Source organism: Canis lupus, chromosome 14, assembly GCF_011100685.1.
Source record: "Canis lupus familiaris isolate Mischka breed German Shepherd chromosome 14, alternate assembly UU_Cfam_GSD_1.0, whole genome shotgun sequence".
Lineage (NCBI taxonomy): Eukaryota > Metazoa > Chordata > Mammalia > Carnivora > Canidae > Canis > Canis lupus.
The window spans coordinates 28,717,409-28,740,513 of record NC_049235.1 but is presented as its reverse complement, the minus strand read 5'-3'; the positions used below and the strand labels follow the sequence as shown (position 1 = coordinate 28,740,513).

Sequence of the window (23,105 nt, the reverse complement as noted above, 5' to 3'; positions counted from 1 at the left end):
TACATGAAATAGAAGAAAAAAAATTAAAGCCTTGAATAAAGAGTGTTATTTAGAAATTAATAATTCAGTATATGTTCACTCTTCAGTGGTCTTGCCTCTGCTCCCTGTTTTCTCGGCTGGGAGATGATAGAATTCTTTATTATCTTCCTGCCTGATGTTGCCAGGTGTTTCAATTTTGAATTCCAAAATATCTTGGTAACTTTACATATTCTCTGCTCTTTTATTAATCAGATATTAGAAATTGAAAGATATGTATTAAATAGTCATTAGGCCACAGTAGACAGTCCTTCACAGTTTTAAAGCCAAAGACGAGGCATCTTTTTCATTTCTCCTCATTCCTTCTTTAATAGGCATGGTAAAGATTTTGTGAGAAATTGTTTAAAGATATATATAGAGATTGTTGACTACAACTGTTTTCCGAGATGGCTTCAAGTCAGTGGAAGAGAGAAGTGGTCTCTACCCTCTTGAGTCAATGTCCAAGTTACAGATGGATGGCTGATAAAACCTATTTTGTGTATAACAGTGTTTGGTATATGGCTAACTCATCACAAATCATTCCCATAATTGCTCATGAATAGCTTTTTTCCTTCTAAAAACTCTAGATATTTTTAAGCATTACCATCTTTAGTAATTTCCAGTGTAGTGATGGTTACAGTTTCATGAACTTTGGCTTTTTGTACCTGATACTCAACACTCCCAGAGGCCAACGCTTGGCCCTATTCCATTAGCAAGCATCATTTGCTTATGGTTACATTTTCTCCTGAAACATGGCAGCTCTTTTTTTTTTTTTTTTTTTTTTTCCTCCCCATCCTAACTTTAAAACTATTGCTTCAAGAAATTCAACTGGAGAATCACTTGGGAATTTAAAGGAATGAGCTATTGATCCTTCAGAAAATGTTAACATTCTGTTTCTCTAACATCCAAAGATAATTTTCTTTTACTCAGCCAGTGATTTGTGGACGAGCAGATCATTTAATCTCAGATTTTTAGGTGCTTCAATTGTGAAAAGTGACAGTGATGCCTTCCTAGTTGATTTTGTTATTACAAAGGTCAGGGATTGGCCTCACAACTTGACTTTGCTTTTTATTGTCCAGCATGCCACATATGGGTTTTCCTCAGTTTTCCGAGTTAAAATAGCAAATCTCCCAAAACAGTACTCAGGTCCACTCTCGCTTTTTCTAAGAAATACTTAAATATGCTCTAAATCTACAGTTACAGTAAGTGGCACTGGCTAGTGATTTGATTTGAGAATTGAGACTATGGTCTGGATTTACTCTTTATGCATTAACACAGGTCAAATGGACAGGGACTGCATTTTAAGTCAGTAATGGAAGGCTGAAGCCTGTCTTAAACCAATCATATCAGTTTTACCCATGACTGATTGATCCCTGGGGGAAGAGCCCTGTAAGCATTTGTCTTACATGAATGGACTCTATAGAGCCTGGAGTTTCATTCATAAAATGGAGACTGAAAGGAAACACACACACACACACACACTCTTACTCTCTGGAATGTCCATTTACACGGAGCTGAAGGGTGTAGTGTTCCGTCAGCTGCTGCTTTTGCCAGTTGACTGGAAGTAATGATTAATGCTCATTGGTCCTGCCTGCATGTAACCCAACACTATTTATGGCCTTGCAGTGTTCCTAATGTATAGTGAATGAGAAGACAACATTCTCAAATCAGAAACATAAACAGGAACTGGTGGGTCTGAATTCCATTCAAATATGTCATTTCAGCCACACAGTGTTTGTCTAACTTGGATTTTGCAGGCAGGAAAGGGGGAAGGGAGAGATAATCTGCTTGTGAGTTATACTAGCGTCAAAAAGGAAATTTAAGGGGGAGGGGAGAGTACTTCTGTGGTGTAGGATTTTTAGTTTCTTTTTAAAGAAGACCATTAGGATGGTTAGGCCTAGAACTGCTTGTTGCAAGTAGATGGAATGAACAGACAACTGTTTTTATATGTATAACTGAGATTTGAAATTAAATGAAACAGTTTATGGATGCATATTTGGATCTGTGCGTGTGTGTGTGTGTGTGAGCATGCATGCATGTGTGTGTTCATATGAATGAGAACGAGAGAGGTAAGATAAGTGTTATTTATTTTTTAAAAGTATTTGAATATGCATTTTTAGGTATAAAACATTACAGAATTTTTTTTCATTTAAAGGATTTGTATACTTAAGTGAGTTAACTATTTAATAGTTTAGAGGAAAAGGAAGACTTTATTTCCATAAACTATTTTTAACTAACACATAGATCATTTAATTGAAACATTCTCAAGAAATTGTTGTCACATTAAATAGATGATAATTGTTTTTATCGTGTGTTAGGATTTTTAGTTAATTGTTTTGAATAAAGTCTGGAAAATTTTACAAAGAGTGGTATTCAAAGATAGATGTGAAAATCAACCAAAACAAAACCGAGAGGATGGCAAGCATGTGCCATTGTGATTTATTTACCATTTTCTTGAATTTGGAGAAGTAGGTTTGAGTACTTCATTCTGGTGACCCTTCATTTCAATGTGAGCCTCCACCATGTACTGCTTCATCCACATGTTTTTGTTATTCTTAGCATTAAAAAAACAAAACCACCCACTTTGTATGACACTGGAAATATTATACTAAATTCTGGGCCTGATGACTGTTTACTCTCTTTGTCATACTAAGCATGTGTTGTTGCACCTTTTGTCCTCCGTTTCCTCATTTATAAAAAAGGGGCAGATGATTCCTATGCCTTTCTGTTTTTGTAAGGACTGGATATGGTTATGTTTGTAAAGTTACTAAGATGTATAGTAGCAGGAATCCAGGTAATAGTATGGGATTTCTGTAGATGTAATTTTATCTTGACTACTTCTAGAGATTTCCTGAAAGACTGCCAGTCCTTGAATAAGATGCCATTATTATTTCTAACATTCACCAATACCCTCTTGGGGGCTAGTGGATAAGACAAAGTGAGAGAGAGATTCTTCTGGGAAGACCATCTTATTGTGCAAGATCAACAGGATACTGTACTAATTACAGTGTCTGCAACAGAGTGAAGCCATCACACAGAACTCCACACTAGTATTATTCATGCTCAGAACAAGTAAAATAGATATCTGAATATTACAGTGATCCAAGGAGAGATGAAAGGGAGAGGACAAAGCAATTCGTGATGCGTTTGCTTCACATCACATAGATTCCAAAGGGGAACAATTCAGTATTGAAACTCAACATTACAACCTTCCCTTCTTCAGAATTCTTTTGTAGCCCTGTTTTAACAGCTAATGGCAATATTTTCTTATAAACTTCGGTGAACTGTCAGAGTACAATAATACCTAATAAACAGTTACAATTGTTCTTATATTTCCTATCACTTCAATTTTACTTTTAACTCTAACTTAATAAAACCTTCACAGGCTTCTAAAACTTGTAAAATTGTCAGCTTACTAGATCATATGAGCGAAACCTGAATCTGGCCATTACTTGTGGAGGATACGGTCCCCCCTCGAAACCCACATGCTTACAAGAGAAGTTTGTGGTCTCATAGCTACACTTTTCTATACTGTTTAGTTCATGTTAAGTAGCCTTTATGTGTACCTGAATGCAGATAACAGCATTACTTTTTTTTTTTTTTTTTTTTGCAAACAGTACACTAGGCATATAAAGACTAACATGGTAATCATTCTGTCCTCATAATGTATCAACAATAGATCTCTGAGCTGCGGTGGAAGAGAATATCTCTGCAGATTTTACATTATTTATATTCACAGTTGACTAAAAATCCTAATGTAAAAGATTCCATCTAAGTGTGAATGAGGTCATAGTAAATTCATCATTCTCTTCTTAAGATTTTAGCCAACTCCAACTTTTTTGCCTTTTTTAATAAGGTCCAGTGACTAAGATGTTATTACATCCATGTAGAGCTTTTGTGACTGAAGGCAAACAAGTCTTACAAAACTTCATCTTTGTGTCATCCCACTTGCCTTCTTTCTCAAGCAAATTCAGCCATATTCAGCCTGGGCCTTACTTTTAGAGTTTATTGCTTTTAGATTTGTTCTATCATGGACAGATCATATGGTTGTAAGAATAATTCCTTCCCCTTAGTATCCTTTTCAGAAACTCTACGATATATAATTTTCTCAATTAAATACGTGAAATCTATTCATGGGGCAAGTGGAAATGCATAGTAAAAGGATGCTACACTACCGTATATGTGAATGTATTTGCATTTAAATACATCTTCATAAAACTTATTTATGCACTCTAGAAAAGCTTTGGATTTTATTTTAATTAATTAATTAATTAATTAATTAAGCTTTGGATTTTAAACTCTGTGCCAAGGAAATGGGAAGAAACAAACAAAACTGTAAAACATGAAATTTAAGATGGCTAAAACTTTGGCAAGATATGTCACAATGTTCATCTTTCTTGAATGCAAATAGTGTCGTTAGTTCATGGTACAACTCAGTATTTCTTAAGATAATAGATATATGTTTTTGAAAAACTTGTTTGAACTCTTCTGTATGCACTGAATTAATACATATCCACACACATTTTTCACTAAATATCTCATAATTTCAGATGTATGTCCACAAACATATTTTCTCCTGGACATTTAATGTGCCAAGTTTTCCACCATCATTAGTGTATTACACAAAAGTTTAGGTAGACTTGATTTTGTCATATCACCTCCTCAAGAGGTCAGAAAATCGATCTTTTTCCATTGTGTATTCATATGAAAGTAAAATCACATTAAAATACAACATTGGACTTATTCCTGTTTTATAGGGATTTCTCATTTACTCTCAGAGACTTGAATGCATTATTATATTATCACACTGATTATTGCTACAACAATTTAACCAAAAGCATCCAGTGAGAGGCATTTTTCCTCCTTGTTCAAAGTTTACAATATCAAATATTTCTAGGTTTGCACACTACTTGATAATAATTCCAGCCAACTGTAGGGATGGTTCAGATGGTCGTGGCAAATATTTTGTCTCTGATCTGGCCTAATACAGCTCCTAGAAGGTTTAGGCAAACCATGCCCTGAAGGTGATCGTTCCTTCTGTACCTCTGGGCAGCAGTATGTGAATCTGCAAATCAGAGCAGTGTATGGCTATATAAGGTGTGCAAATTCAAAACTCCGCTTTGTGGTCAAACCTTTGGTAACGTTCCCCAAGTCAGCCCTGTATTTCCCATTATGGCTTTAAAATTCGAGACAGAAAAGTCAACTTTTTAGTTTCATACCTGCAAATTGAAAGGCAATTTTAACCCTGCTTCTAAAGGTGCAGACTAATCAAATCAGATAGTTTGGGGTGTTCGTTTACTCTTCTTCTTAACTGCCCCTACATTCACGGGTGCATTACAATGAGAATAGTGCTTTACTGCTTTGAATTTTTGTAGCATATTGAATTGGCTAAGCATCCCCTGAATTCATGTGTGACAAATTATAGGCAGTTTAGTTTCTGCAAGCTGACTAGGCCCATGCTAAGTGTCACATTGTAGTACTTTTTTGATCCCTACCTAAGTTTCAAAAAGATACAAAATCATTTGTCTTAAATTTTCATAATGCAATTTATAGATTGACTTTTAAACTTTTTATATTTATATTTTTATTTGAGAGAGATAGAACGCGAGTGGGAGGGAGGGGTAAAGGGAGAGGGGCGAAGCAGATTCCCCACTGAGCACACGGTGCAATGGGGGCTGCAGGGGGCTCCATCCCAGGCTCCGGTCCATGACCCTGAGATCATGACCTGAACCAAAGTCAGATGCTTATCCAACTGAGCCATCCAGGCACCCCTGAATTTAAAACTTTGTAAACAAAAGTCTTTTAGCAGTAAATATCAAAGTATGACATTGTAAATAGAAATTCAAAAGAGATACCTCCAAATAGTTTGAAAATGTGATAGAGATTCTCACTTAAACCTGGTAAATCATAAATTTATAATGAATTTTAAAACAATATATTTTAAATATCATAGATTAATAGATTTGTGAAGAATATCACTAAGTACACTAATAAGCAACAACTCATCTTTCTCAGTAGATAATTGTTTTAAGAACAGCAAATTACAATATAAAATAGTTTAAATATGTAATTATTTTTAAGTCCTGTGGTTCACTCACTTGTGAGGGCCACTTTTTTTTTTTTTTTAAGATTTATTTATTTATTCATGACAGACACACACAGAGAGAGGTAGAGACATAGGCAGAGGGAGAAGCAGGCTCCTCACAGGGAGCCCGATGTGGGACTCGGTCCCAGATCCTGGGATCACACCCTGAGCCGAGGCAGAGGCTCAACTGCTGAGCTACCCAGGTGTCCCGTGAGGGTCACTTTAAAATAGTTTCTGTTATTAATGAGAAGCACCATATCTTGAATCCTCACTGTTTGCATTGAGTTAAATGTTGCCCTTATGGTCCCTCTCCACAACCCTTTGAAGGAAATCCTTATTATTCCCATTTTATAGATATAGAAGTTGAGAGTTGGAGATGTCAAATAACTAACAAAACGTCATACTCCCAGGAAACACCTGAACTGTGGTTCAAAACCAGGTGTGTTAGAAGACAAGGTGCACATTTGTAATCACAGTGCTGTGCTCACAATCCTAAAATTATAAGCTGCGGACATAATAGAACAGTATAAATATGCTGTCATAGTAACATTTATGCATAAGTTAAACTGCAGTTTATTAACGTTGCTGAATTTGTGAGCTTATTCCATGAAAAAAACACAAATGCATATGTATGCAGTGCCTCCATTCCCTGCTACAAAACATTTGCCTTTGAAGTCACCACTTAGCTAGTTTGGATCTTAGTTGAGCATTTAGCAAAAGTTAAAATGTAATGCCAAACTTCATTGGTTGGATTTTTTATTAGATAAGGTAGAAATGAAAGCAGCAGGCAATTTAATTAGCAGTAATTTTTCTGGGCAAGTCATTACTTTGATGAACTTCAGAGCAATGTTTATGGCTCCTAATTAACCATGTTAGTCATTTGATTGAATAATCACTTTGGAAATGTTTCTACAATTTGATTAGAGTCTGACCCACTCTGATAGTCATAAATTAACTGATACCACTTTAGGATAACATGACTTTAGTTACTTTAGGGGAATAAACTCCTCTTAGCCATATTTTTTCAGGCTTCTCTGGACTGTATAAAGGATACCGATTTTGAGGTTAGACTGGATTTAAACAATGCTAGCCACGTGTTTCAATTTCAAGAGCTAGATGTTAATCTTATTTACTCTGGAGTGCAATAAGTAGTATTAAGGATGGCAAAAACAAAATTATATACATATATGTATATATATGTATATAATTTTTTTCTTAAGTTGCCCTTCCTTCATGGCTTTTCTTAGAACTTAGATCAAAGTTTGGCCTCTGGAACCATAATGGAGGTTCTGGCTTTAACCTTATTGTAAATCATTAATTTATTATGAATTTCAAATTCGTATTCTTTAAATGTCATATCGATAATGGAATTTATGAAAAATATTACAGAATTAGTAAAATAAATAACAAATCAGCAAGGTCAATAGATACATGAGGATTAGTGAAATGATCATCAAATTCTGTCTTTGATACCAAATGTCCAAGATTATGCTTATTTTGTATTATGTTAGAGTACTTTTATAAGATATTCTTTGACTTTGAATAGTGGGTTTCTTACAAAAGCTTGCATTTCCTCTCCTCCTCTTTCTCTCCCTCTCTGGGGAGGAAAGACTACATTTAGTCACACTTATATATAATAGAGTTTAATCTATATGTTTTCCTCTAGCTGCCTCCAGAGCCAGCCAGCTGTTTTTACAGCCATACTCCAGCTGGGCTGCAGTCAGTAAAAGTATTTTGTGGCAGGGTGTCAACATTGGTACAACAAAATTCTTACCTCTAAACAGCTGCTGAGCTGATGGCAGAGTCATTAACACTGTCCCTTCTAGGCCCAGCTGCTTTGAGGGTCCTTGCCTAGCAATAAATCAACGTAACATTAAAAATTAATTTGAAGTACCACTGGTTAAAAAGTATGGATAAAGTGGATTGCTAAATTTGGTAACAGAAGTTCAACTACTCTGCAACCCCATTTTAAGTTTCCTGATATCAGGAAACAAGATTAACTCTGTCTTTTGCGGGGTGAGAATTACATACTAGATAATATGTTATATAAAAAAGATATGGTGTTCTAAAATGTTTGATAATGAGTTTGATATTGTTTTCAACTCATAAGCTATTGATTTCTACATATTTTTAAGTGTTATTTCTATTAGGAATTACAATTAAGATATTTTTGACTCAGGGGGATCCCTGGGTGACGCAGTGGTTTAGTGCCTGCCTTTGGCCCAGGGCGCGATCCTGGAGACCTGGGATCGGGTTCCACGTCGGGCTCCCTGTGCATGGAGCCTGTTTCTCCCTCTGCCTATGTCTGTGCCTCTCTCTCTCTCTCTGTGTGTGTGACTATCATAAATAAAAATAAAAATTAAAAAAAAAGATATTTTTGACTCAAACCACGTAAACTTTTTTTCTGTGAAAACATCATCTCATATTTTGATTGATATTAGTCACCAGGCAAATTTTGAAAAAATCAGGTAGACTTTAAAAATGGAACACTCCATACCAAGAAAGAATGACCTCTAGGTCAAAGAAATAATACTAATTATCTGTTAAACATGAAAATCTATGTTTGGATAGTTAAGAAGAGATAAGGGGCTTTAGACCCCAAGTCATTTAAATATTCTTTATTACTTGTTCAGAAATTATGTGCTTACTACAAATGGCAGAATGGAGGACATACTTTTATATTAAATAGGACATTTGTCATATATATCTTACAAGTTTTGTATGTGTTAAAAGTTTCAAAATCTTGAGTATACATAAAGAGGATAGAATTAATTTAGTCATATATATTTATAAATTCCTATAGGATCTGTTATATATGTAATATACAGGTTTGTGGGAACTAAAACATAAAATTTGGGGAACCTTCTGAAAGAAAAAGAAATAGCATATACAAAATGAGGTATAGGGCATCAGAAGGGATTCCTGTAAGTGGAGGGTCCTGCCTAAAGCTGAATTGCATTGGCTTCACCAGAAATCAACCTCTGTTCCTGTGAATGACATTTTATTTTCAGAATCAAAGAACTGGAGCCTGTAATAGATTTTAGATAACCCTGATCCCACCCTTTATTTTATATAATCTTAGATACAGAATGACTTATCTAAAGTCATGTAGCTTTATTAGTAGTAAATTAAGGACTTGAATTTTAATCTTTTGCCTCCTCATCCATATTTCTTTCCTTTTCCCTTTATGTAAGCTACTAAACATGTTAAATACACAGCTGTCACTATGACTCTAGTTTAACCATTAACCAAGTTTATTTTCTCAGTGATGAGTTAACTTGGTCAGGTAGGCAAGGCCTCATTCCTGCTGTAATAATGGTGTTTGCTATGAAATTGTTGGGTTTCTGTTTTATAGCCTCATTCGTTATGAATGTGATCTGTGTGCTTAAACAGCAGTCATACTTTTATCTGGGGGTGAAAAATAGCAGTCACCTTTAAAGGCTAGAGTAATTTCAAGAGATGGGGCAATTTTCATCTTTTCATAATAATTTCTGCCAGTGTTCATGAAATAAACCATGAATGAGTCTTTGTTGATCTTTGCTTTGAATACCATGGGACATACAAATGTATCACATAAATGCCCCCAAACGTATCTAAACTCATGACACCGTTTGTTTTAAGGGCACTCTCATACTCACATGGGGTTACAGGAGAGCCACCCTTCAGTAAATGTGGGTAAAACTTTGAATTTACATGCCTGTTGGAGAGGATCAGTGTTTGCCATGATATGCTTCTCATTTTTCCAATTTTTAGAAAAAATGTACTTATTTATTTGAGAGAGAGAGAGAGAGCATGTGTGCAAGTATGTGAGTGGGGGAGGGGCAGAGGGAGAGGGAGAGAGAATCTCAGACAGACTCCCTGCTGAGCATGGAGTCCCACATGGGGCTCGATCCCACAACCCTGAGATCATGACCTTAGCCGAAATCAAGTTGGATGCTTAACAGACTGAGCCACACAGGCGCCCCTCAGCTTTCCATTTCTTGTGTGGGCCCTGCCTGAAATGTTAACTGAGTGTTGACAAGTTCCCTTCATGGAGATTCATGTCAGTTTCTTTTATTTTCCCACTGCTCTGTCTATTGATAACATTTTCAGCTCCAAACTGCTCTTTAACTGATGTTTCTTCTTTCAGAAGTGCCTAGCTGCCACTCCATTTATATGAGGCAAGAAGGCTTCCTGGCTCATCCCAGCAGAACAGAAGTTAAGTTTTTATTACTGAAATTCCTTGTAAATATGATCAGAATAATCAGATGTACCAAAGATGCAGTCATTTGATTAATCATCATATTTTATGTTCCCTAAACCACTATTAAAAAACTTTATCTTTTTAAAGTAAAAGGAAGATGTTTCAGTTCATGTTATCTTGAATTTGGTTAACAGGAGTCATGTGTGTATAAACAGCTGAAAAGTGGATTTCTGTGGGGTTTTTTTGTTTTGTTTTTTGGGGTTTTTTTTTGGCCAACAACCACATTCTTTTAAAATAGAACATGTGCTTTATAGATTAGCCTACCTTCCTACTCTCTACTGAAATGTATCTTCGAGGAATTTCAGTTTTGCTTTACAGACCCAAGTCTGTGTTTTGAAATAAAAGAGAGTAGTTTTAAATATATTTGCTTTTAAATATCCTGGATTTTTCATTTTTATATAAGTAATTGCTAGAATGGAATTTCACATCAGAGACCTACAGAAGGAGTTTTTGTGGATGTGTTCATGGTAATCACGTGGGAAAGCTTTGATCTAACGGACTTTGATAACCTACAAAGTAATGAATAATCTTCTTTAGATACATTCCCTATTAAGGAGTTTCTGGAAATGTGTGCATAGTTCATGACATAAACGTTCTGTGTCCTCAGGAAGATGACACAGATGCATCTTTTTAGGTTAGGTCTAATACTGGTTATTTTGTATAAGTGGTATCGATAGAAGTAAATGCTTGTCTTTAAAGAAGAGTATATAATAAGCTGGTAAGTCCAAAATATTTGGGACCAGAAATTTAGCAAAAATGCAGTGCGATTATTGTCACTACTGTTGTTAATATTATGCACTCACTGTAGAGACCAGTACATCTGAGAAAGAAAACTGTGGCTAAAGTATATGAAATTTCTTACTGGTGATTAAGGACGACAATGATTCAGTGAGGGTCACAGTCATGAATACATGGGGGAGAAAATGATTGCTAAAAGCTGTTGATTTATTTTGCATTTTTTTCCATGGACTTAGTTTTATTACAGGGAAAAAAAGCTAAAAAAAAAAAAAAAGAAAATTAAAACTATCTTGTCTGTTGAAGATGAAAACATTAGGAGGTTAACCTGGCTAAAAATTTTTCCAGGGAAGTAAGGGGTAAACAGAATGTGTTTCAGTTTATCAGGAAGTAATTGTGCAAGGTAAATACGAGTAACTCATCTTGATTTTCCTACTATCTCATAAATAACAAAACTTGGAAGAAAATGAAAAAGGAGATGATACTTTATAATTTCTAGGCTTGCCAGTGTTAACCGCTCTGTGCTTGGGTTGGTAATAATATAAATATCTGTCGTGTATCACTGTGTGCTGGGTACTATTCTAAACTTGCATATATTAAACCAGTTATTCCTCACAACAACCCTTTGAGATAGGTGATTTATCATTATTCCCATTCTATAGGTGAGGGAACAGAGACAGTGAGGCTAAACAGTGTGTCTAAGGTCACAGAGCTGAAAACTGGCAGAGTCCTTTTCCTACCCCAAGTTTTGTGCTAATGGCTATATTTTAAATTGCTTGTGAGCTTCATTTCTATCATGAATAAATGTATCCTCTTTTCCTCCCACAGGCTGTATGTTTGAGAAGGGCCCCAGGCAGTTTTATGATGACACCTGTGTTGTCCCAGAGAAATTTGATGGTAGGTTTCTCACTGTGCTTCAAGTTTGAATTTTTCTGAGAAGGAGTGGAAAGATCACCCTCGACTCCCCTGAAAACAGTTGACATCGCGCCCTAACGATTTTTATGCACATCATTTACGATGCATTTAACTCTTGCTAAACTTTGCCTTTTATAAATTCTCTCTTCCTTCCCCTATTCAGAAGCTTTTTCTTTTGTCCCATGAGAGGTCTCATTTTTAAAGATCCGACCAGAGAGTATCATTCTTGCTGAGCTTTGTGTAGAGTAAGAGGGGTCTTTCCTTTGCCCTGCAGAGCACATGCAGCTTGTTGCTTGAGATTTATTGAAAGCTGATCCCATAATTAACAAAGCAGAACAGAAAGCATGCTACTGTGGATGCACAGATGACTAATGCAGCTTCTTTCCTTTTATTGTTCATGAAAAGATGCATTATGGAACACAGGAACAACATAGCTGCCCATTTAGTTAGTGATTGTTAGTCCTTCTTTTTTGTTTTTCCTTTTCTTTCCCTGGGAAGATGTTCATTACTAATGTGCAATTACTTTGTAATTGCTTAAAATGGAGTTAGGAAAGCATTACTTTTTTTTTTTATCACTGTCTCTTGCAGTGAAACAGTCCCAGATTTTAGAAATGAGTGTCAAGTTAGAAAAAAATATTTTTTTTCCTTGACAAAGGTGGTAGAAGTCAGCATCTACGAGGAAGCTTGGGTAAAAAGTGAACAGTTAATTGATTTAGTGGTTCTTCAGAGTGGTCTCCATATTTCCTGCTTTGATTGTTTAACAGGAAATGAGCAGGGACCCTCTGATTAGCTGATTGCACAAACTTTGGGGATCATGGCTGTAATGACTTGGTAGCTCTCAGAAGTTTTTAATTGTCATTATTTAAACAGCAAAGTGCATGCTCAGATTGCTTCTCCATCTCTAATTAGTTTCTTGAAGACTACTCTGTTCCTAAGGCTTTTGCTACTCTGGTCCTTCTCAGAAAGAATGATAATTTGGGAAAGATCTGTTTCCTTAGTCTTCCTTTAAATGGCTAAATTCATTCAAGGTCACAGGGTTAAGCTCCATTAGGAGTCACTTTTTTGGCCTTATTCTAAATAGATGTTAGTTTTTTAAGCTTCGAGTTTCAGTGTGATATGTGCTATTTAGCATCATTAGCAGAGCATCACAATTCTTAAAATACAGCCTTTTCTCTTAAGACAAAGCATAAAGCCTTTACTTTTTGGAATGACCTTCATCAGTTTTTTTTGTTTTGTTTTGTTTTGTTTTTCATTCTTAGTGAGCTTAACGTTTAAAAAAACTCTTGATGACCAGAATGGGCATCTAAGGAAGAAAAAATAGCTCAAAACTACCAATTGGATTATGATATAATCTAACAAGCCTAAGTCACACTAATATTTAGGGGAGCTGTCTATCTTGATTATTTATTCCCTTTGACTACTAAATATTCTTCAATTTTGTACTAAGAAAATATTTTTTTAGAAGATAGTCTTAAATTTTATAAGGAATAGAGAGCAAGAGATTAGAAAAGCACAGAGTTATTTTTTCATTGACAAGGCTAGGATAGCCTGTCACATTTATAGGCAGAAGCAATCTAGAGATTAAAACATTTGATAGTGCTTCACTCTGCATAATTGCTCAGTTACCCCCATGAAAAAATTTGTAAGTCTCAGAAGGAAAAACTGAGATAAATAAAACTGTCATTGAAATCAATATGAAGAGACACTTCTGTATTATTTGGCTTAGACCAAAATGACATAATGATTTCTAGCAGCGATTGGCCGAATAATTTTATTTTGGTTGTGGTTTTTAAAGTGTTGTGTTTTCTTTTTGTAATTATTTTAAGATGCACATTTCTGTCTGTTAACCAAAGGAAAGGTGTTATATATATATATATATATATATTTTAAGACTTTTAAAATGTATTTATTCAGAGAGAGAGAGAGAGAGAGAGAGAGAGGCAGAGACACAGGCAGAGGGAGAAGCAGGCTCCATGGAGGAAGCCTAACGTGAGACTCGATCCCGGGTCTCCAGGATCACACCCCGGGCTGCAGGTGGCGCTTAAACTGCTGAGACACCGGGGCTGCCCCAACCAAAGGAAAGTTTTAAGAAGCTTCTGATCTGGTCCATTTTATAATTCACACGTACACTGTGAATATATTTTCTGAATTGTTTCTATCATGGCATAGAGAAGTTCGTGCATTAATAATGATATGTTTGTAGGGCCCTAGACATTCAGTCCCCAGTGTGACCGATTCCACATACTTTTGGGGATGGTTGGCTGGAGGCAGATGTAAATAATCAGGAGTTATGACTGAATTTTTGTTTGTTTGGTATAAGGAAGATAACTGGCCAGATTTATACCAGAAGAATTAGAACAGTAACACCCTTATTGTAATCTACTTAATAGGTTTTTTATACTATATAAAAATAACATAAATGTAACACAAAGCAACATTTCTTGATTAAAAATATAGATCGACAGAAAGCTCTTGTATATGTGTTTTTAGATTGCACTTTTAGAAAGAGACTAGCAAATTAAATTCATGTGATTGAAGTGCAAAGAAGACAAAGAAAAACGAAGGAATTTTTATTTGCCCCCAGTTAAGAAAGTAGTAGTACCAGTATGAAGGTGTGGGAAAAAGATGGTGTGATGATAATCCAATATGCCCTGATTTACTTATGAGATTTTCCTAATTTATATAAAGTACAGATTACTTAACTCAGAGTTTAAGATGCTATTAAAATTCCTTTGAGATGGAACACCTGGGTGGCTCAGTTGGTTGAGTTTCCAACTCTTGATTTTGGCTTATGTCATGATCTCAGGGTCATGTGATCGAGTTCCACATCGGGCTCTGTGCTCAGCCTGGAGTCTTTTTGAGGTTCTCTCTCTCTCCCTCTGCCCCTACCCCTGCTTGCTCTCTTTCTCTCTCTCACAAATAAATACATCTTTTAGAATGAATGAATGGATGAATAAACAAATTTGCTTTGAAATATTTGCATTAAAATTTGCATTTTTCGTGTGCATGCCAGTGAAGTATTACAAATTATAGTTTGCAGAATTTGTATGAATAAAGTGCCCAGAGCTTAAAATTGAATACTTTTTCTTCAGTGTTGCTTAGAGCAGTGAATAATATCATTAACAATAAAACAAAAAGAAGTGTGATTAGATGGTATGGTTTTTAAATAAATAAGTGAAAACAAACAGATAGTTACACAAAATTTTAATGAGTAAATTATATATGTGAATTTATTCTGCATCTGTGTGCATTTTTTCTGACCCTTATATGTTATATATAGTTGTTTGTAAGTTTGTACAGATTCTTGGTTTACATGAAATCCTTTAACTATTTTAAAGCCCTATTTAGTGGTAATATTTTATTTCATAGAAACCCATAAAGTGGTTGTGATTTAACCATTTTAATGATTGGTTTAATGAAAATTTTACGTAAATGCCATAATAGTGCTAGTAATAGAAGCTTTAATGTTTTTTAATTTAGGAGACATCAAACAGGAGCCAGGAATGTATCGGGAAGGACCCACATACCAGCGGCGGGGATCACTTCAACTCTGGCAGTTTTTGGTAGCTCTTCTGGATGACCCTTCAAATTCTCATTTCATTGCGTGGACTGGGCGAGGCATGGAATTTAAACTGATTGAGCCTGAAGAGGTGGGTCTAATAGATTTTCATTAGGAAAATCAGATATATTATAATATAAAGAAACATATTGATTAATGTGCCAAAATGTATTTTTTAAATTTTATTTTATTTTATTTATTTATTTATTTTTTTAAAGATTTTATTTATGTATTCATGAGAGACAAAGAGAGAGAGGCAGAGACACAGGCAGAGGGAGAAGCATGCCCCATGCAAGGAGCCCGACGTGGGACTTGATCCTGGGACTCCAGGGTCATGCCTAGAGTGGAAGGCAGGCACTAAACAGCTGAGCCACCCAGGGATCCCCTATTTTTTTTTAATTTTAAAACTCTAGGGAAACCTTCTGAATTAGAAGTTGGGCAAAGGAAAAGTATGTCTACATTTAAAATAAGCAATAAATATGTTGCACGATTTTTCCAGTTGAATGACATCCTACAGGATTGATGTTGTAGAAAACCAGCTAGACTTGGTTTTAGACTTGATTCAAGAATATGATTCTTGGGAAGTCTCTAAAAGAATATCTAAATTGTGGATGTTTGATATTCTTGGAAGAAGAGAGGGTTTGTCTGTTGACAGCTAGTTTTGCACATGAAGGAATTGTTCATTGAGAAAGTTATTATTTGGATAATCTTGATTTTGTCAAGGGATTAGAGAGGAACATTTAGAGACCAAAGTCATGCACAAGAGGAGGTGGGGGAGAAATTGCTGTGGGATAAAGGCACACAAAGGCCACAGTAGACAATTCTCAGTCAGGAAGTATTTCTTAGGAAATGCCAACCTAATAATAACACTGTTTCTCTTTGATTTTTGGTAACATCTTTTCAAGTCAGCTGGGCTGTTTACACTCCATTGGAGGGTAAGGAGAGAGTATCGCCATATTAACTAAGAAATTACCAGAATGAGATAATTCTAGAGAGAGAGAGAATATGGATAAATGGAACATACTTTCAACTAACTATTCACCTGGCTTACTGCTGCCTTCTCCCCACCCCTATGCATGTACAAATGGAGTTTTCCTGAAGATCTTCTCAGTTCAATTTTTATTCTCCCCAGGTCTAGCTTGAGGCTTAATACTACTACCATTATTACAGCATAACCCACTAATATCATTTTGGACCTCTATAGAAAGGTGACTTTTACGTAAAATGTTTGTATCTTACTAAAGGTGCTTTCTCGGCTACTATTAAAATTGACTTTAGTTTACATTAGCCAAGAAAGCAATGGACGACTTTCAATTAGCATGCCTATAATGGCTCATATTGGCTGTAGGGTCTAAATGCCTCAGAAACATGTAAAACTTAGTAAGATATCCAGCTAATTTTGAACCCAAAGTGATTAGTTTCGATTAGTATAGACTGGACATCTACAATCTAGGCTAATAGGACTTTACATCTTCAATTTTCTGCCCTCTGAAACCGTGTATTCATGCATAATCAGATGACATGTCCTCATTTGATAGCCAGAAAATAAGTTACTTTCCTTATTTAAGAGATTCTCTGATTCAAATTTGTATTAAAAGAAGTTTGAAGTAAGAGGAGCTGGTTAGCATAATTATGTCTACTTCAGATGACATGAATACACTAGTAGTCTAGAGGGATTAGCTTTGTATCTCCATTGCCCTCCACCAAACACACAGAGGGCTCAGTATCAGACTTTGAAAATATCCATTATCTAGTATGAGCTAAGTGTTTGGGTGTTTGAATTTCATAGTGTGTCTAAGGCTTAATTTGGCTCTCAAAGGAAATTCATTTTTATGTAGATGTACTTAAATGATGTAAGTGAAAGACCCATAAAAATGTGAAGCACTAACAAATGGAGTCTAGAAACACTTAATGTAAAGTAACTTGAAAGCCCTTTAACATGATGGGAGTGTGTGTTCCTCACCTCATCAAACATGTTAATAATCGCTGCAAGAGGTGGTTCATCCTAGACCTGAGTATATCCAACAGCAATTTCTATTAGTTCTTTCCTCTACCTAGGACTAAAATAAAGTGAGCAGAAACAGAACTTTTTTCCTGCCATATTATTTGTTAAGGTGGAAAAATTTCTGAATTATGTTGGTAATTACTGATCTCTGAAGAATAAAGTTCTTACGTACATCATTAAGGTTTTTATTTAGCAATTGTTGACTTCATTTTAATCATGAATAAGAAGACTTGAACAGATGACCATTAACTTCTATCAGATTCTAAATTTCAGTGATTTTTAATTGCAAGAAAGACACAGTTACATCTGTTCAATACAATAAACATTTAGATACCTTTTCTGCAGTAGACTCATGACTTATAAAAAGGCCAAGTAATTCAGAGGCAGTAGACCATTTCCAAACAGTAACTGACTCAATGATAGTTGTTCAGTAAGTACTAAGTCTCCTATGGCTTTTGTTCAAAATAAAACATGTTTCTAATGCCGCATTGCTCACTGTTGTAGTCGCTCCCATTAGACAATGGCTGTACCATTTACATTTATTTTTTGGAAAGCATTTGTGAAATCCCTTTAGCCTCTGTGGCCCATGGTCACCCTCCTTCTTGAACCACACAGTAGCTCCTTGAGTGTCTGTGTCAATACAGCTCCTGAAAGGTGCCTCTGAAGCCATCCTTGTAGGAAATACTCATTGGTTCATTTCTTTCTAGTTCATTTTGCATTTTAAAATGATATTGAGGAAGCCTGTGGTCTTGTGCTGATGATCTGCTCAGTGTGCTTGAGTAACTCAAGCAAGCGCATGTTATTTAACAGCTCTCTTTTTGAGATATTTGAGATAATGAGATGTTATTTTCAAATTAATCATGGATCCGAGGGAATTGTCTCAGGGAACAGTTGTTCACATAGTACAACATCTCTAGGACCCAGTGAAGTCTTTCAAAGATATTCAAAGTTGTTGAGCTACATGAGTTACTAGGAAGTCTGATAACCAGGACCTAGTTATGGTTTCCAGGTTTACTGTTGGGTATTCAAACATGATTTTTAAAAATAAATTAATATTTGAGCTATTATATTTTCCTTCTAATTCATTTGACAATATGAGTGATTTTTTTCAAAGACCTTCTTCATTTATTTGAGAGAGAGCATGAATGACGGTAGGAGCAGAGGAAGAGGACAAACAGACTTTTGCTAACCACAGAGCCTACTGTGGGGCTTGATCCCGAGATCCTGAGATCATGACCTCAGCTGAAATCAAGAGTCTGACCCTGTTGACTGTGCCACTCCAGCATCCCTAGAGTGATTTTTATAGTTCAGTTGCCTTTTCAGTTTCCTTATTAATAGTCGGAGTTGAAGGAGTATCATAAGGAAGTTACTGAAAGTGTTGCCATCACTGCACCCATTCCATGTTGAGAATGCTGCCTTGGCTTTTAGTGGTGCTGGAGGTAGCAGTGATTGGTGGCTCATACATGAGGGCCGACTGGGCTTTCTGTGTTGGTACGTGGTCTAAGCTATCTAGGAAATTATCTGTATTACCTATTGATTTTAAGTTTCAATCTTTTTTATTTTTATTATTGTGATAATAACATTTAACATGGGATTTGCCCTCTTATCAAATTTTTAAATGTATCATATAGTATTGTTAACGATGGGCATGCTGAGGTAGAGCAGATCTCTAGAATTTACCTTGCATGACCATCCCATAGGCATAGTGGTGTATCCCACTTCCCTTTATGATAAATGTGACATTGAACAAATAAAAACAGCTCGAAGAATATATTTTTTGTTTAAAAATGTCTACTAACACCCACTTGTGCTGAGAATTAACTGGCATCCTAAAAATCAGACTCTGCTAATGGTATCAAAAAATTATCTTTCTCTCCCTAGAGACTTCCACTGGGTTGTCTCAAAGTTGGTTGCAAGTATTTGACTTCCTATATGCATCCTGGTGAATCTCTAGAGGAGAATCATTTATAAATGAAAAGGTAGTCAGAAACTGGTGTTTAATTTAAGGAAATATTAGTAGTTTATTTTTATGTCCCTTCCATGTTTGCGTGCTGTTCAGTTGCCAAGTCTATTAAAGATTTGCTGATGCCCATTGTTACGTTTTATGGTTTGTTTTTGTTTTTTTTTAATTTTTTTATTCATGAGAGACAGAGAGGCAGAGACATAGGCAGAAGGATAAGCAGGCTCCCTGTGGGGAACCTAATGTGGGATCTGAGGACCCTGGGATCATGACGTGAGCCAAAGGCAGATAGATGCTCAACCACTGAGCCACCCAGGTGCCCCACCCCCATTGTTAGGTTTTTAAAAGACATTTTATTTAGAAAGTACTGCTTTCATTTCTTATTGCCACCCTCCTATTTCACTATTGCTAAGAACACTTACATTAAAATGAAGTTTATCTTTGGAAAATTCAGATGTACCTGCCATGCTGACTGCTTGGATATGTAATCATGTTCCTGTTACATCACATCTCTCTGCTCTTAAAAAAGTCTACTGATGCAAGTGGCTAAATTACATTGTATCTTCATTCAGGAAATACAAATTAGCAGGGGGAGAAAATAGCAAGGATCAGTATTTTTGAAAGAAAAAAAAACAAACCCTGGGGAAAGGTTATTGCTAATAAAGAGGAGAGGAGACAGAAATGATCTCTCTGAAAAGCATTTTATTTTTAGTATAGGATGTGGCATAGCAGCAACTTGGAATTTCATAGAAATGAAGGAAAACCCTAACCCTATTAGATAACGTCCTCTTGGGGTCACCTAGGTATGCATGACAGCTGCAGTTTCTGCTCAGAGTAATAAAATATGGAAATCAATGAGAACACGTCTCTAACTGGGGTAGCAGAGGCAAAGTCAAAGCTACACTGTTGGATGTAGCGTTTCAGGCAGCCTAGGGTGGTGGTGAGGTCGGGGATACAGACACATTGCAGAAGGAGGTTTCCTTGAAGAGCTCTGCTTTGCCAGAGAGGTTGCTCCTCCAAGGCCACATTCTCAAAAACTCTGAGATTTTTCACTAAACAACAAAGTGGACATTCTGCTTTAGAAGTTTTTGTTTGTGGACTCATGTACATGGTGACCTTTTCCACTTCCTTTTTATTTTTAGTGTCCAATTACTGTTCTCTAAATGAATGCTTAATTCCTCAGTTCAGTATTGGTTACAGTTTTATTCTGGTGCTGCTTCAGGCAATAAAAATTATTTGCAGTTCAGATTATGAATTTGTATACTGTTTCCTTTGCTACACACACAGTGCCACTTGTTTACTCTTTCATTGAGTATCTAACAGGGTATTTTTTCTTTAGTTTATCATAACCTCAGAAAACACCTACACAAATCACTAAGCTGTGCTTGATCTATAGGTTTTATCTGAAAAACTATAGAAGGAAACAACAGGCAGTAGATCTCACAATGGGAAACTTGCCTCGTTTTAGTGAATTGCAGCCTGTTCATTCCCATTGTAAACACATCCCCTTATTTCCATTTAATTTTGTATCCAAAACAATAGTGACAAAGAATTCTATTGTGAAGTTTCAGAATGATCACTGCACGCCTGGTTTAAAAGCAAACCAGGACACAGGAAAATTCAGATCATGAGAGCTTTTGCCTCTTTACTTATGTCTTTAATTTGGATGTGTTTTTGGAAGATTTGGAAGTCCTTGATTAATTTACTAATGTTTTAGGAAATATCTCGATAAGGTAATGCTTAACACTACAATGTAATTCTGTTTTGGTGACAGGTGGCCCGGCGTTGGGGCATTCAGAAAAACAGGCCAGCTATGAACTATGATAAACTTAGCCGTTCGCTTCGCTATTATTATGAGAAAGGAATCATGCAAAAGGTGAGCAGCTACAACAGCATTAAAATTCATTGAAATGTTGCACATTAATCTGCATGTCATACTTTAAAAGCCACATATCATCGCATTGCTGAAGCAAGGTTTTCACTCATTTTAACATATGCTTAGCTCTTGGTTTTGGTATGACAAGCCTTTCTATTTATAAATTCATGAGCATTATAGTCCTATGTAATAATGTCATATAGAAACTAGTGGACTTTCTGGAGGTCCCAACTCTACCGTATTTGGTAAAAAAATGTTGTTTCAGTACTAATATTCCCACATATTCCCAGAAGTTTTTGGTAGTCTGCTGTATTCTCCCCAATGACATAATTTTGAAATGCCTTTGTTTATAGATTCTGATACTAACTGAATTCTTACTTTTCCCCTCCGTGTTTTGATGCTTAAAACATTCAGAACATTTCTTGTTCTCCTGAAAAATCTTTTCTTGTTTGAAATCTTGCCCAGTTTTGCTGCTTGACAGCTCAGAAACCTAAACCATTTATTCAAAATCGGTATTTGATATTATTTCATTGGTGAATGAAGTTGAGTTAAATGTATTTTATTTTATTTCAAATGAGCTTCTTTTAATATTTGAAGGTGGCTTTAAAAAGAATAAGATAAAACAAATGAAGTACACGTAGAACAAAATAAAATTTTGAATAAGGTCATGAATACATGAATAAAGATCAAACATTGGATATTTGTTATTATTACATGTTTTAAGCCTTGCATGTGTATTCATTCCAACGTCTAGATTGTGAACTAAGTTTATGATCTATCCATTGTGAACATTACTCTTTTATTGTGCATCCTTTGTTCAGTTGGGGGACACAAACATAGTTATATATTGCAGATTTGGCATATTTTTATACCACTATAGTTATGCCAAGAAAAACTAGACCAGTTGCTACACGAAACATACTAGACTAGAGGGAACAGCATCATTGAGTTTTTAGACCAAAGGAAATCAATGCTCTGGAGTTTGCTGGCTCACAAGTCAGAATGCTCAAAATCTTTGAAAGATAAGTCTCAATTAGTCTCTCCCTTCCTATTTCCCTGAATCTCACCTTCAGGATGTGTAACCGTTTCTTACTTGCTCCCCTGTCTTCTCCACCTCAACACTGGGGTCGTTTTTAATTCCTCCCTTCCTCTCATTCACCTTTCCCATCTGCAGCCAAACCCCTTCAGTGCATCATTCCAGATGCATTCCATTCCTTCCATTTCCCTCACCATCTAGATGCTTCTGGCAGTCAGGTGGGCTGTCACTGTAGGTGCTCACCAGTTTCCCTGGGCAGTGTTGAGGTGCTGTCACAGAAAACACAGTCATGATTTAAGTTTACATGCTGCCTTCTCAAGGAATCAACTTTTTGAACAGATTCCTCTCCTGCTAACTGGTGGTGTTCTTACTTCATGAAGTTGTTGTCATTATTAAATGAAATAAGGTAAAAGAAACTATTTGCAACTATTTATTTATCAGCTAATATAGAATAGCAAAGTGTCTGTATGTGACAGACCTTTTGGGGTATTGCTACATAATATAAGAAAGCATAGGTTGTTTGATGATTGAAACATATAAAATTGAAGTCTACTTGTAACTAGCACAAAAGGAGGGAAGGCTTTTTACAGTTTTTACAGTATGTTTACTCTTCTTCACTTGTTGAGCCATTCTACTTGCTACTGTGTGACACGCTTGTGACTCCCTCATTGCTTCA

The 23,105-nt window shown here is 35.9% G+C and overlaps 1 protein-coding gene across 11 annotated transcripts in view; it reads left to right on the top strand.

The window, feature by feature from the left end:
* ETV1 (ETS variant transcription factor 1) overlaps nt 1-23,105 on the top strand; it is a 95,567-nt gene that overhangs the window by 65,527 nt on the left and 6,935 nt on the right. For all 11 annotated transcript variants that reach the window (XM_038556971.1, XM_038556968.1, XM_038556966.1 and 8 more), the window contains 4 exons: nt 10,230-10,298; nt 11,907-11,975; nt 15,474-15,643; nt 21,292-21,393. In XM_038556971.1, the coding sequence (XP_038412899.1) occupies nt 10,230-10,298; nt 11,907-11,975; nt 15,474-15,643; nt 21,292-21,393 (410 nt within the window). The remainder of the gene's footprint in view (nt 1-10,229; nt 10,299-11,906; nt 11,976-15,473; nt 15,644-21,291; nt 21,394-23,105) is intronic.